The 13,821-nt window shown below is 42.3% G+C and overlaps 1 protein-coding gene and 1 long non-coding RNA gene across 2 annotated transcripts in view; one reads left to right on the plus strand and one right to left on the minus strand.

Annotated features, from left to right (window-relative positions):
* The window catches only part of LRRC31 (leucine rich repeat containing 31), a 29,544-nt gene extending 22,802 nt beyond the window's left edge, over positions 1-6,742 (minus strand). Inside the window, 1 exon segment of the mRNA XM_045788618.2 lies at positions 6,492-6,742. Within this exon segment, the coding sequence (XP_045644574.2) occupies positions 6,492-6,681 (190 nt within the window). The 5' untranslated portion in view covers positions 6,682-6,742.
* On the plus strand, positions 3,930-6,881 carry LOC123786373 (uncharacterized). Its single transcript, XR_006777938.2, has 3 exons — positions 3,930-4,055; positions 4,222-4,326; positions 6,740-6,881. It is a non-coding gene; the product is annotated as an uncharacterized LOC123786373 (long non-coding RNA).
* The last annotated feature ends 6,940 nt before the right edge of the window (positions 6,882-13,821 follow it).

The following is a 13,821-nucleotide window of genomic DNA, read 5'->3' on the forward strand; positions in this document are numbered from 1 at the left end:
AATTTGTATGGAACCAGAAAAGGCCCCGAATCGCCAAGGAACTGTTGAAAAGGAAAAACAAAGCTGGGGGCATCACAATGCCGGATTTCGAGCTGTACTACAAAGCTGTGATCACAAAGACAGCATGGTACTGGCACAAAAACAGACACATAGACCAATGGAACAGAATAGAGAACCCAGAAATGGAACCTCGGCTCTTTGGGCAACTAATCTTTGATAAAGCAGGAAAAAACATCCGGTGGAAAAAAGACAGTCTCTTCAATAAATGGTGCTGGGAAAATTGGACAGCTACGTGCAAAAGAATGAAACTTGACCACTCTCTCACACCATACACAAAGATAAAGTCTAAATGGATGAAAGACCTCCATGTGAGACAGGAATCCATCAAAATCCTTGATGAGAGCATAGGCAGCAACCTCTACGACATCGGCCAAAGCAACCTTTTTCATGACACATCTCCCAAGGCAAGAGAAACAAAAGATAAAATGAACTTGTGGGACTTCATCAAGATAAAAAGCTTCTGCACAGCCAAGGAAACAGTCAAAAAAAACTAGGAGGCACGGGGTGCCTGGGTGGTGCAGTCATTAAGCGTCTGCCTCTGGCTCAGGGCGTGATCCTGGCGTTCTGGGATCGAGCCCCACGTCAGGCTCTTCCTCTGGGAGCCTGCTTCTTCCTCTCCTACTCCCCCTGCTTGTGTTCCCTCTCTCGCTGGCTGTCTCTCTCTGTCGAATGAATAAATAAAATCTTAAAAAAAAAAAAAAACTAAGAGGCAGCCCATGGAATGGGAGAATATATTTGCAAATGACACTACAGATAAAAGACTGGTATCCAAGATCTACAAAGAACTTCTCAAACTCAATACGTGAGAAACAAATAAACAAATCATAAAATGGGCAGAAGATATGAACAGACACTTTTCCAATGATGACATACAAATGGCTAACAGACACACGAAAAAATGTTCAAAATGATTAGCCATCAGGGAAATTCAAATCAAAACCACACTAAGAGACCACCTTACGCCAGTTAGAATGGCAAAAATTAACAAGGCAGGAAACAGCAATTGCTGGAGAGGATGTGGAGAAAGGGGATCCCTCCTACATTGTTGGTGGGAATGCAGGTTGGTGCAGCCACGCTGGAAAACAGTGTGGAGGTCTCTTAAAAAGTTAAAAATTGAGCTACCCTATGACCCAGCCATTGCACTACTGGGTATTTACCCCAAAGATACAGACGTAGTAAAGAGAAGGGCCATATGCACCCCAATGTTCATAGCAGCATTGTCCACAATAGCTAAATCGTGGAAGGAACCGAGATGCCCTTCAACAGATGACTGGATTAAGAAGTTGTCGTCCATATATACAATGGAATATTACTCAGCTATCAGAAAGAACGAGTTCTCAACATTTGCTGCAACATGGATGGCACTGAAGGAGATAATGCTAAGTGAAATAAGTCAAGCAGAGAAAGACAATTATCATACGGTTTCTCTCATCTATGGAACATAGGAACTAGGAAGATTGGTAGGGGAAGAAAGGGATAAAGAAAGGGGGGGTAATCAGAAGGGGGAATGAAGCATGAGAGACTATGGACTCTGAAAAACAAACTGAGGGCTTCAGAGGGGAGGGGGGTGGGGGAATGGGATAGACTGGTGATGGGTAGTAAGGAGGGCACGTATTGCATGGTGCACTGGGTGTTATATGCAACTAATGAATCATCAAACTTTACATCAAAAACCAGGGATGTACTGTATGGTGACTAACATAATATAATAAAAAAACATTAGAAAAAAAAATCCTTAGAGATTTAAATATAAAATAAAGACCTCCCTCCACTCATAAAAAAAAAAAAAAAGAAAGCCTCATTTGTCCTTCTTGTTATTAGAGACGACTTACGTGGCCCCCTCACCAAGTTCCTCTGCACTAATGCTGTGCTAACATGCAAACACTAAAATAAGAAAAGCTTTACTTTTATTGAACACCTATTGTGTACAGGTATGTGCCAGCATTTAAGATACATATAAAATACACCATACTTTTATAAGGAAAAAAGAATATGCAGGTACTGACAGTGACTTTAAGGAGGTGTTGTAGATGAAAACGGACAATTTAAAACGTATAAAAAGGGGGCACCTGGGTGGCGCAGTCGTTAAGTGTCTGCCTTCGGCTCAGGGCGTGATCCCAGCGTTCTGGGATTGAGCCCCACATCAGGCTCCTCCGCTGGGAGCCTGCTTCTTCCTCTCCCACTCCCCCTGCTTGTGTTCCCTCTCTCGCTGGCTGTCTCTATCTCTTCAAATAAATTAAAAAAAAATAATAAAATCTTTAAAATAACATAAAATAAAATAAAATAAAACATATAAAAAGAGTATACTGGAATCCAATATTAAAGTGTAAATTCCAGATGTGCAGTGATATTCTAACCCTTGCAAAGTATAAAACCACATAGCTAAAAAGAAATATATTGGTACCATTGAAAATTAATAGTAGGATTTCAGTAGTAATCAGCTTAGACTTAAATATTAGGAGAGTAATACAAAGCCTACCTCTCCTCCGCAGTGGGTCTGGGGCCCGGCTGTTTTTAAGAGAACACCTATAGGGTGTCATCTTTGCAGGGATGGTTGGTGTTCCACATTCCGCCAGTAGGAGGCAGCACCACCCACTATTTTACCTCTTCACTCTGGCCTTCCGCTTGTAGCATGCATTAGATACAACGGATTTTATTTTGGGTAGGGTTGCCAGATTTAGGAAAAACAAAAACAGCCTGTCCAATTAAGTTTAAACTTCAAGTAAACAAGGAATCATTGCTTAGTAAAAGTATGTCCTAAATATTGCATGTATTTTGTCTGGCAACTCTAACTTTGGGTGGAGCAGAAGAGAGTGGTAGGTGGCAGGTGCAGAGAGGCTAACTCTTATGTGCCAGTGAGTACAGGACATTGTGTGTAAACTTCATGCAAGGAATCACAATCACACTATTTCATAGGTTTGGAACCTGAGACACAGAGAGACTGTCAATTAGTAAGTAACAGAGTCAGAATTTGAACCCAGAACAGTCTGCTCCAAAGCCCATTATATGTATGTGTGTGGTTTTGAATTTTCGTGTTAAAAAAAAATCTCTCTGCATGCTCTCTGATGCTTTCTCTCTTCTGTTTTTGAGCTTTTTATCTCCACAGGCTCATCCTACAATCATGCCCCAGCTCCAGCCTCACCAAAGCTTCTTTGTTTTCTCAAGCCACTGTTTTGTCTATCAGGAAACAATTACTGTCAGATGTTTGGAAAGGGTGGTTTGTGCTTGCTGGTCCCACTTCACCCCATTTGCCAATTAACCCTCTATGTTCTGGTGACCACATTCACCTATCCCAACAAACTGTTTTTCAAAGGTCACCAGCAGTGACCTACCAATTGACAGATTCAGGAATCTCTTCTCAGACCGCATCCTACTTGGGCACTCTGTAATGTCTGATATGACTGGCGAGTCTAAGACAGCATAAGTGGAAGACCTGGTTCGAATCATGGGTCCCTCAGGTGAGCAAGTCACGGAACTTCTTTGAGCCTTGGTTTACTCGTCTGTAAAATAGAGACTATAATTCCTGCCTGGTTCACTTTTCACTTACTGGGGTCTCCCAGGAAGAGGGGACTCTGCAGTGCCTTTTATATGAGAGATATTCTGTAAATATTTGTTGAATGAGCAAATAATTGAATGAATGAATGAATGAATGAATGAATATTAGCTTTAAAAGCTCCTTAATGACCAAAATAAATCAACATGGTAAGTCTTAATCAAATGCCTAAGTATAAATACGAGTACCAGCTGGTGATCCCTGGACACGTCCTTATAGACCATATATTTCATTTTTTTTAAATACATAAAACCCTTTCTTCAAGGGATAGCTTATGTCACAGCTCAAGATATAAAACAGCTGAGTCAGGGTTGCTACCCGTTGGCTGAGGTAGGATGACTGACACTCCACGAAGAGGACAGTTCCGTGGAGTGATTCCGGGCCTTTCCTGGCTGCTTTACTGCTGAACCAAGCTCCCGCCTCCTCCCCATGATTCTGTAAGGTAAGCAGTATCTTCACATTAACTATTTTCCAACCTAAATCTGTAAGGATTAGTTTCTTTGTTATAAACAACCAAGAATCCCAGTGGTTTCATAAAACATGACTACATGTTCGTAATATGGGTGACACCACACAGAGAACCGAGATAACAAGTTCCTGTTTTCAAGGAGCTACCTGTCTAATGGAGGAGGGACAAGGAAGCCATGCTGACAGTACAGAGGGGACGAGTGGTGGAGGTGTGAGGAAGGAGCATGGGAACACATGGTATGACAGTAAGTACCTCAGGGCCCATGGGCAGGTGTTGGCAAGCTTTCAAGAGGAAGGGGTACATGAATTGCTCCGTAAGGGTGAGCGACAGTCAGCCAGGTGGGTGGGCATGAGGGAGGGATAGGTGGGGAGGGGTGCAGAAGAAGGATGGTGACACAAGGGAAGTCTTTGTAAGCCCAGGGAAGCCCTTTGGAAGAATGTGGCCGGTTGAGGAAACTGCAAGTGGATTTGCACGTCAGGAGGAGAGGATGAGCGTGAGGCTGGGGGAAGGTGGAGGTCAGGAAGGGAGGTCCACCCGATCACAACACCTTGAAGACCATGCTTAGCAGTGTAGACTTTCTCCGGAAAGATTTTAAGCAGGTGAAAGACATCATATCTGTGATTTAGAAAGAGCATGCCGTGGCGCTGTGGAGGACAAGTTGGCAAGAGAGCCGGACTAGAAGTAGAGAAATCAGTTAGGAAGCTGCCCCAGTGGTCCGGGCAAAAAACAACGAAAGCCAGAACAGCAGTGGGGAGGAGGAGCCAGGTCCAAGAGCCATTTTAGGGGCAGAACTGACATGACTCTAGGAGCCGCTGAATTTTGGGAGAGGTGGAAATGGAGAAGCCATGCAAGGCTGAGTGGCCAGTGTTGCCCAGCCGGGATAAGCAGCGTGTGGCCTTGCACTATTAATTTCATCATGGTTGCAGGTATTCATGAGCCATGTTCCTGAAGCTTCGATTCCTACTTTAGAACAAGAATCAACAGTTTTCTGATAGAGGTTGTTCCTTTTTTTAAAAAGTAGACTTTAACTTCCGATTTCCAAAATATATTTAAAATATACGTACTCTACTTTCATATAAAATGATATTATTTTTGGTATTCGATGCAAATAATCTGACAGAATTGAGGGTAGGTATAAATGAAACACGATTGGCCATGGGTTGATAATTGTTAGAGGGAAGTGATCATGGGGGGTCCTTAGGCTGTTCTCTCTACTTCTGTGTACGTAGGTGTTAAAAAATACATTTAATCGAATAGATAATATATTAATGGCATTGTGTATGACACATAGTTTAGGGAGAGATTTGGCAATATTTATTTTCATAACCCTTGAATTTGTAATCTCTGTTCTAAGAATTTATACTTTAAAAAAAGGCTGAAATACAATGAAGCCAGGAATAAGCAAGAGGGAAAGACAAAACTATTCACTGAAGGGCAGAAAAGGAACTTATGTAATCGTGGCATATGCATGGAATGGAGCATGACGCAGCTGTTAAAGTTAGGCATACGAACATCATTTTGTGTGTGTCTGCCATGTGGGGACTGAGCAGTATAATCGTATATTCCGGAAGTAGGCTCACAGCCCCATGTAAGCTCAAGAGGGATATGTAAGCTATTATAACTGCAGAAGATGCTCGCTCTGGCCCCCAGGCACCTCTGTGACGGTCCTACTGCTCTTGTCCTCTCTCCTCTCTCATCCTGCTTCAGCACCCCGACCTCGAGCTCGCTCTCAAGCACCCCAGGCCCAGTCCCACCTTTGCACTTTGGGCCTTTGCACTTACAGTTCCCCTTGCCTGGGAAGCTGTTGCCGTAGACATCCACGTGACTAGCTTTCTTCATTCATTCATTCATTCATTCATTCATTCTCGGCTTACTTTATTCAGATCTCTGCTCAAATGCCACCAAATCGGAGACTCCTTCCCCACAACCCCATCTAGAGCAGTACCTCATCCACCCTTCTCTGTCTCCTTAGCCTGCTTTATTTTTCTTCCTATCACTTATTACACTGAAATTATGTCTGTGTTTGGTTCTTTGTGCCCATGAGGTCCTGTTTTTCGTGGCTGCATTTCTAACACAACAGTGGCTGGTATACAGTAGGTACTCAATCAATGTTTGTTGACTGGCTGACTGACCATAAATGCATGCATATGAACGAAAGACTGAAAAGAATCTTGAAGAAATGATCATTTGTGTTAGAATGAAAGGAAACAAGGTATTTTCTCTATACCTTCCTGTAATGTTACTTTTGTTCATTTAAAAGTCAAATTAGCAAAGTATTTAAAGCATTTAAGTCACATAGTAAATGCTTAGAATAGAGACTCAGATTAGGTTTAGTTTAACCCATATGATCTCTTTAGGGGAAAACGTTACTTTAAAAGAATAAAGAAATAACAGCAGTCAGAAGTTTACCCGTATCTAAGGCGGCTGTTTTCTGTGTGTCGTTGCTGGGTTGGAAATCGGTTGTTTCGAGGTCATTGCTCTCTTTTCCGTTTTCAGCTTTGGAGGACATAAATTTGGAGCCCCTGAGGAATTTGTTGACAAATGAAGTCCGGGGTTTAGTTTCTCCATCTGAGGAATTTTTCTTCCGTGTTTGACTCATGGTCAAGTTGAAGGGGGTATTTCTCAGTAAGACATCTTCCTGTTGTTTTCTGTTCTAGGATGACTGAGAAGAAAAAGACTCTGTCAAGCCTGTGTGAAATCAGAATTTCCCTACATGAGTTTTTATTTCCCCTTTTTCTTTGCTTTTATTACTGGTAATGTTTAATGTAAAAATAAGAATGACGTAACCCCAGATCCGGGAACCGACAGATGGTGGCAGATACGAATCTAAAGCCAACCTGGTTTTAACTTTGCCCTATTTTATTGTGCGAGATACAGGTCATTAAAAACCACTCTGGCAAATGGATCAAATGTGTTAATACGTTTGCGATGTCAGCTGTCAATTACAGTTGTAACCTTCTCAGGGACGACAGTAAAAGGGGGTTTTAGCACGCCTCTCAACTGGCCCTTCGCAAAACTGCCACCCAGGAGAGCTTGCCTCCAATGAGCCCAGCCTCCTCTCTCCCCGTACTGCAACTTTTTCTCCTGGCGTCTTCCCTTTTCCACTCAGCCCTGCTCCGCCACCCCATGAAAAACACATTGGCGGTGAAACATCCACTCACTCCATAAACAGAGCCTACTGTGGGTCGGTTACTGTTCTAGATGAGAGATTCGATGAGGAGCAAGACGCAGCTCCGGTCTTTCATCTTTTGATGAAGCTTAACCTGGTGGGAAGCTGGCTGTGAGCCAGAGAACACACCGGGGTAAGGGCCGCCAGGGAGGAGGGAGCCGGGTCATCAGGGAAGCCTCAGATGGACTATTCCTGCCTTAGAGAACAGACTTGGAGCCTGGGTTTTTAGCCCGGGGAGTTAGCTTAAAAAGAGAAGAGAAGGAAGAGTGTCCCAGGCAGAAAAAACAAGCTCAAAAGTCTCCAGGAAAGAAGGCTGGAAAAAGCCTAGGGTAGGCTCAGGCAGCGAATTCTGGTTTACCTGGCGGAAAAGAAGTGTGAAATGGAGGTAAGGAATGGGTCTGGTGTGATTTGAGGCTGAAGAGTCAAAAGGGTCACTCTATTGACCCTCCTGGAATTTGCTTACAATTTAAGGGAGGGTTTAATACTTGGACTGGGGATAAAACTGTCAATGGAATTTTAGATTTTGGGGGGCATTTTTTACAAAAATTCAAATTCAATTAATTAACATATAGTGTATTATTAGTTTCAGAAGTAGAGTTAGTGATTCATCAGTCTTACACAACACCCAGTGCTCATTACATCCAGTGCCTTCTTTTTTTTTTTTTTAAGATTTTATTTATTTATTTGACAGAGAGACAGACAGCCAGTGAGAGAGAGAACACAAGCAGGGGGAGTGGGAGAGGAAGAAGCAGGCTCATAGCGGAGGAGCCTGATGTGGGGCTTGATTCCATAACGCCGGGATCACGCCCTGAGCCGAAGGCAGACGCTTAACGACTGCGCCACCCATGCGCCCCCTAATAGGTATTCTTGACATTACAATGTTCATGGCCTCTTAGGGAAGAAAATAGGTCTTTCTGTAATACTATGTTCTAGAATGACTCAAGAACCTTTTGCATAGGGGCTCCTAAAAATGACCTTGGAGAGCCCACCTCCAGGCCAGGGAGACGGAATACTCTATACACCTGGAATACTATTTTTGAAGTCACAATTGAGCATCTTTTTCTTTTTGCATTTTCTTTTCAAATTAGAGCAGGGTGCAGCCCAGGTTTATCCAGGAACAGACAGTGATGGAACCAGACAATAGCCCCCCACTGCAGCCCCACAGCTGACCAAGCCTCAGTGGGTTAGGTGGGAAAGATAAAAAGACCATTGGCAATGAAGCCAGCCACAACAAGCAGACCTGGCTGTCCCATCCCGATTCCACCATCACCTCAGGGGCCCTTGTCCTTCGCTGGGTCCTCCGGCCCCCACCCAAGATTTACCTCCATGGTCATTGTCATGCAATTGCACCTTTTGGAGACAGAGAGGCATGCTCCGGAGTGTCATCCCACTAAATGCTTTCAGTTTTTCCCCCACTAAATGCGCTGACTTCCATTTCCAAGTCTTAAGAAAACACTGCTGGATGGTGCTCCAGGATGTGGTAATTTACCCAAGTGAAACCCCACCCAGCTTGGGAGGCCCCTCCAGGTCGTCTGCAGGGGAGAGCACTGCGGGCAGAATGGGAAGGGCGGGGGCGGGAGAGGCAAGACACAACCCAGGACGCAGGACTCCGGGGACAGAAGAGGAAACAGAAGTTCGGCGGGGAAGGCAGAAAGAAGAGAAGGGCAAGGGAAAGAAACAACAAACAGGAAGCCAGGGCGGTAGAAAAGGACCAAGTATAAGGCAGGCAGACGAGTGAGTGCCCAGCAGAAGGCATTTGCACATTGCTTAACGTGCGGTGGGTAAGGAGTAGGTTACCACGCTCACTCTAAAAATATCCTTTTTTTTTTTTTTCCCCAATATGTGTTCGGGAGATTTCTCTCTATATACAAACTTGAACAAGTACTCCAGCTTCCCATACCAATTCAGGCTTACACAAACCTTCCATTTTCCCCTTGTCCCTGCACTGGGTTTCACAGCGTGAAGGCAAAGCCTGGAAAGGGAATTGGGAAATTTGCAGATCACAACATAACAACCAGACTACAGCAGCAAACAACTGGGCTTTGTCTCTTCTCCTAGGATCAGACACATTCGTTTAGGAGCCCTTTGGGAAAACGAAGGGCTGGCACTCCAATTCAACTTAACTACATTCACTGGGCAATCACTTTTTGATATTTACTGTATTATCACTAGATAAGGTTGTTTGCGGTGAAACTCCAAAGAGAATACATGTCCGGCATGTTGTTGCTCTTGCGTCTACGCTGTTTTTATATCGTTCCGCAAAGTGAGAAATGCCTTTTCTTTTCTGTCCTCAGGTTTGGGCTTAACACGTACGTAACATTTCTGATCCAGTGTTTCAGAGTGAATCATATTTTCACTGTTGCTTATTAAAGGAAAATGCATTTTTCTTTCTCCACGAAACGTGCTTCACAAAAAATTGCTGTAAAATAAAAATTTTTTTAAATGGTGAAGATGGTTAATTTTATGTTATGTGGGGTTTTTTTTGCCACAATTAAAAATTTTATATATATGATTCAGAGGACTAGAACACTAAATGTAAGGAGGTTTTAGAAATACCTTAATTTCTGCTTTTATTTGCCTTATGTATGTACAAATGTGATATGATTGCTTTTAAATCCATGCCTAAATATATTTTAGTGAGTATAAAGTAAAAATCCTAGGTAATTGTTTTAAAAAAAGTATTATGGTAGCGTGTGGTATCTTGAGTTATATATCTGATGGGCTTAGTTCAGCCCTATTCAGGACTCTTCTCTAGAAAACACATTATTGTAAATATATTTCTAGCATTATTGTTAATACTACTATTCTCAGTTTAAGCAGAAGAGGAATTTATTAAAAGGATGGCAGAGGTAAACATGTATTTGCCTGCCCTCCTTTTGAACCATACTTCATTACAATTAAGGGATTAAAAAAAACCTTCATAAATCTCTAAGGACAAAGAGAACTGGATAAATGTCAACAAAATTTTGAAATCTAGGGAATATAAGGAAGAATTTAACTGACTTTATAGTTAAATGCATGCAAGAGTTGGGGAACAAATTTTTAAAATTTCAGTATCCCAAAAGACTCAGTAAATGAGCCAATAATTGTACCAGGTAACTCTGAAGAAGAGGTGAGTGGGTGGACTGAAAACAGAGTGATTAGTTAAAAATTTGTAAGAAGTATTTTTTGTTTGTTTGTTTGAAGATTTTATTTTTAAGTAATCTCTACACCCAACGTGGGGCTCAAACCCACAAACCCAAAATCAAGAATTACATGCTCTGATGACTGAGCAGCCAGGTACCCCGATTTGTAAGAGGTTAAACAATTAAATTTTATTTCTTGGGGTGCCTGGGTGGCTTAGTCCGCTATTTGTCTGCCTTCAGCTCAGGTCATGATTCCAGGGTCCTGGGAGAAAGTCCCTGCTTCGGGCTCCCTGCTCAGTGGGAATTCTGTTTCTCCCTCTGCCCACCACCCCCCAACCCACCCCCGCTCATGCTCCCACACTTTCTCTCTTCCTCTCTCTTAAAAATAAATAAATAAATTTTATTTCTCACCCCAGGGCAGACAAGAGATGGTCTCTCCCCTACCTTGGCAAAAGATGGAAAGTTTATTTTCAGGACAAGTTGAAATATAGAGGATCTGGACTCAGACACTGGTCATGTTTTGAGCACCTTATTGGATAGGGAAGTTAAGTAAGGTCTGTATTTTGAACCGTGAGACCCCTCCCTACTTCTCCTTCAGTTCTGCTGTGAACACACTGGCAACCAAGCTTGATTCCCCCTTCCCGCATCCCATGGCGGCATATGGGAGCACACCAGTCTGGGAAAAACAATATTGACTGTGCAGCATCCTTCACCTACGTAAAAGTGTCTCCACCAAGCAATTACAGAGTTGCTCGTTGATTGAGAAGTCCTACATATACACACAGAGCTCGTGAAAAATGCCTAATTCTATATATGCTTGAAGGGCCAAAGATCTCACAATAGTGGAGGGAAGACTGACATGAAAATGAGATGCAGAAACAAGAAGAAAAAGGGAACTTAGAGAAAATAAGGACAACATAGGGAGAATAAAAAAATTTTTTAAAAAATCACTGTTATACCTAGAGAGTTAAGAGTTGATGAAGGGTCCATAAACCAAGAACCAGAAGATGTAAGAAAGGGAAAATCCAGAGAACAGAACTTCTAGAAATGAAAAATGTGATATTTTCTGTGTAAGAGTAAAGTGGTATCGTGTCGAATCTACCTAATCCTCCAAGAGCCATCACCGCCATAAACGCACGACGGTGATTTTCTATAGAAGCAATAAGGTATCCTGTGAGTTTCCAAATGCAAGGAGAGCACTGATTAACTGGCAGCAGCAGACCCGCGTATCAGCCAGTGGCAGGAGACAGAAGAAAGCAGGCAAAGAAAAGATCTCCTGGTGGCACTGAGTGCCAGCAAACTCATAATCAAATCGCCAAAGGTATTTATCCCCAAATCTAAATGTTCCCACTCAGCATTGAAAGCTAATTGAACTTTTGGGGGAGCGGTGCCAGAGCTGGAAAGGGGTTCCTAACGGTGAAGGCAAAAGAAAGGTTAGATTGTATGGGACAGTCTAGGCTGTATTACATCTCAGCGCCAACAAATGCAATCTCCTTTGCAGAACAAAGTCCCTCTCAGAGGAGAGTCTGCTGGGGGTAGAATCTACATGGAGCAGCACAGAGGCGTGGTGGGCAGAGGCAAGAGAAGATCCAGATAAAGTGGGGGAGGAGGCAGAAAAGGTAGTTTCAAAAAGCACAAGGCAGTATTGTTTAACTCTTTATTTTTTATTTTTTTAAAGATTTAATTAATTAATTAATTTGACAGAGACAGAGAGAGAGCAGCAGAGGGAGAGGGAGAAGAAGACCCCCCACTTAGCAGGGAACTCGATGTGGGACTCAACCCTGGGACCCCGGGATCATGACCTGAGTTGAAGACAAATGCTTAACTGCCTGAGCCACCCAGGCATCCATGTTTAACTCTTTATAATAACAACAGAATAGCCATTGAGCCAGGGAAGCAGTCTTGGCCCGTTCTCCTCTTCTAAGGTCCACCATGCGAGCCTCTTCATGGGGCTGCTTGATGTGTTTCCACAAAATGGTAGCTGGCTTGCCAGAGCACGTGATTTGTGAGTGAGAGCAAGGGGAAAGCTGTGAGGCCTATGGTGACCTAGTCACTCACCATCCATTCCATCATATTCTATTTGTTAAAAGTGAGTCACTAAGTCCAGCCCTCGCACAAGTTAAGGAAAATTAGGTTCTATTCCTTGAAGGAAGGAGCATAAAAGAATTTGCAGACATTTAAAACTGTTCTACAATATTAAAAAAATTAGAAAGTGAGAGATATAAATAGATGATAGGCCAAGACAAACCAACATCTGTATAAGGGGATTCCCTGAAGAAGAAACCCAAAGCAAATACTAAAACCTTTAATTTGTGGAACTACTTCTGAACTAACACTGAAACTGGCATATTTAAGTGGCACAGAGCTTAGCAGGACGATTTACCTGGAATGGATAACACCAAGACATATTCGAGTAGGACAAATGAGCTTCAAAAAGAAAGAAAGAAAAGGCAAAAAGATCAGTCATTTGTAAGGGAAAGTAATCACACTGTCAGAAGACTTTTCAACAATAGTTTACTATTTTTCCCAGATAGTGGGATACATATTTAAAATACTCAAGGAAGGGGGCGCCTGGGTGGCTCAGTCGTTAAGCATCTGCCTCCGGCTCAGGGCGTGATCCCGGCGTTCTGGGATCAAGCCCCGCATCAGGCTCCTCTGCTGGGAGCCTGCTTCTTCCTCTCCCATTCCCCCTGCTTGTGTTCCCTCTCTCGCTGGCTGTCTCTCTCCCTGTCAAATAAATAAATAAAATCTTTAAAAAATAAAAATAAAAAAATAAAATACTCAAGGAAGAAAATGAGCCAAGGATTTTATAATTAGCCAAGTTGAACTCTGCAGGCATACTGCTATGAACATTTAAGAATAAGGAAATACTGCTGCCATTAACTCTTCCTGGGGAACTTTAATCTAAAGAATGATCTTTAGACAACAAAAGTAATTGAAGTGACATCAGCATAAGGACTAACTGATGTTGATCACTGAATATATACTTATGTGCGGTTCTAAGAATAATTGATACATTTAAGGGAGACCAAGTATTTAATGGTTGTGTGCTCTGACATTATGAATATTAAATTATGAAACTTATGAAAAAGAAATAGCAACTATAGTAAAACAAACTATGGTTCCTGTATTATAGAAAAAACTAAAAAGAAATGGCTGCAAGTAAAACTATCAATTATGGTCTATTCTCTCCAGAAAGATGGGGGGAAAAGCAAAGAAATTATATAAGAAAATTTCTCAGACCTGGAAAGTATGAGTTTCTACATTGAAATAGACTCCCAAGTAGTCATCAAAAGAACGAAGAAGGAAACACCTGTATTAAAGCACGTGTTCCTGAAATTTCTAAACAATGACTAACAGAAGATCCTAAAAGCTGCTATAGAGGAAAAACTTAGATCCATAAAGATCAGGACTCAAACTGAGATTGGACTGTTAGCATTAACTT

This window comes from Ursus americanus, chromosome 4 (genome assembly GCF_024610735.1).
Source record: "Ursus americanus isolate L20-20 chromosome 4, mUrsAme1.1.p, whole genome shotgun sequence".
Lineage (NCBI taxonomy): Eukaryota > Metazoa > Chordata > Mammalia > Carnivora > Ursidae > Ursus > Ursus americanus.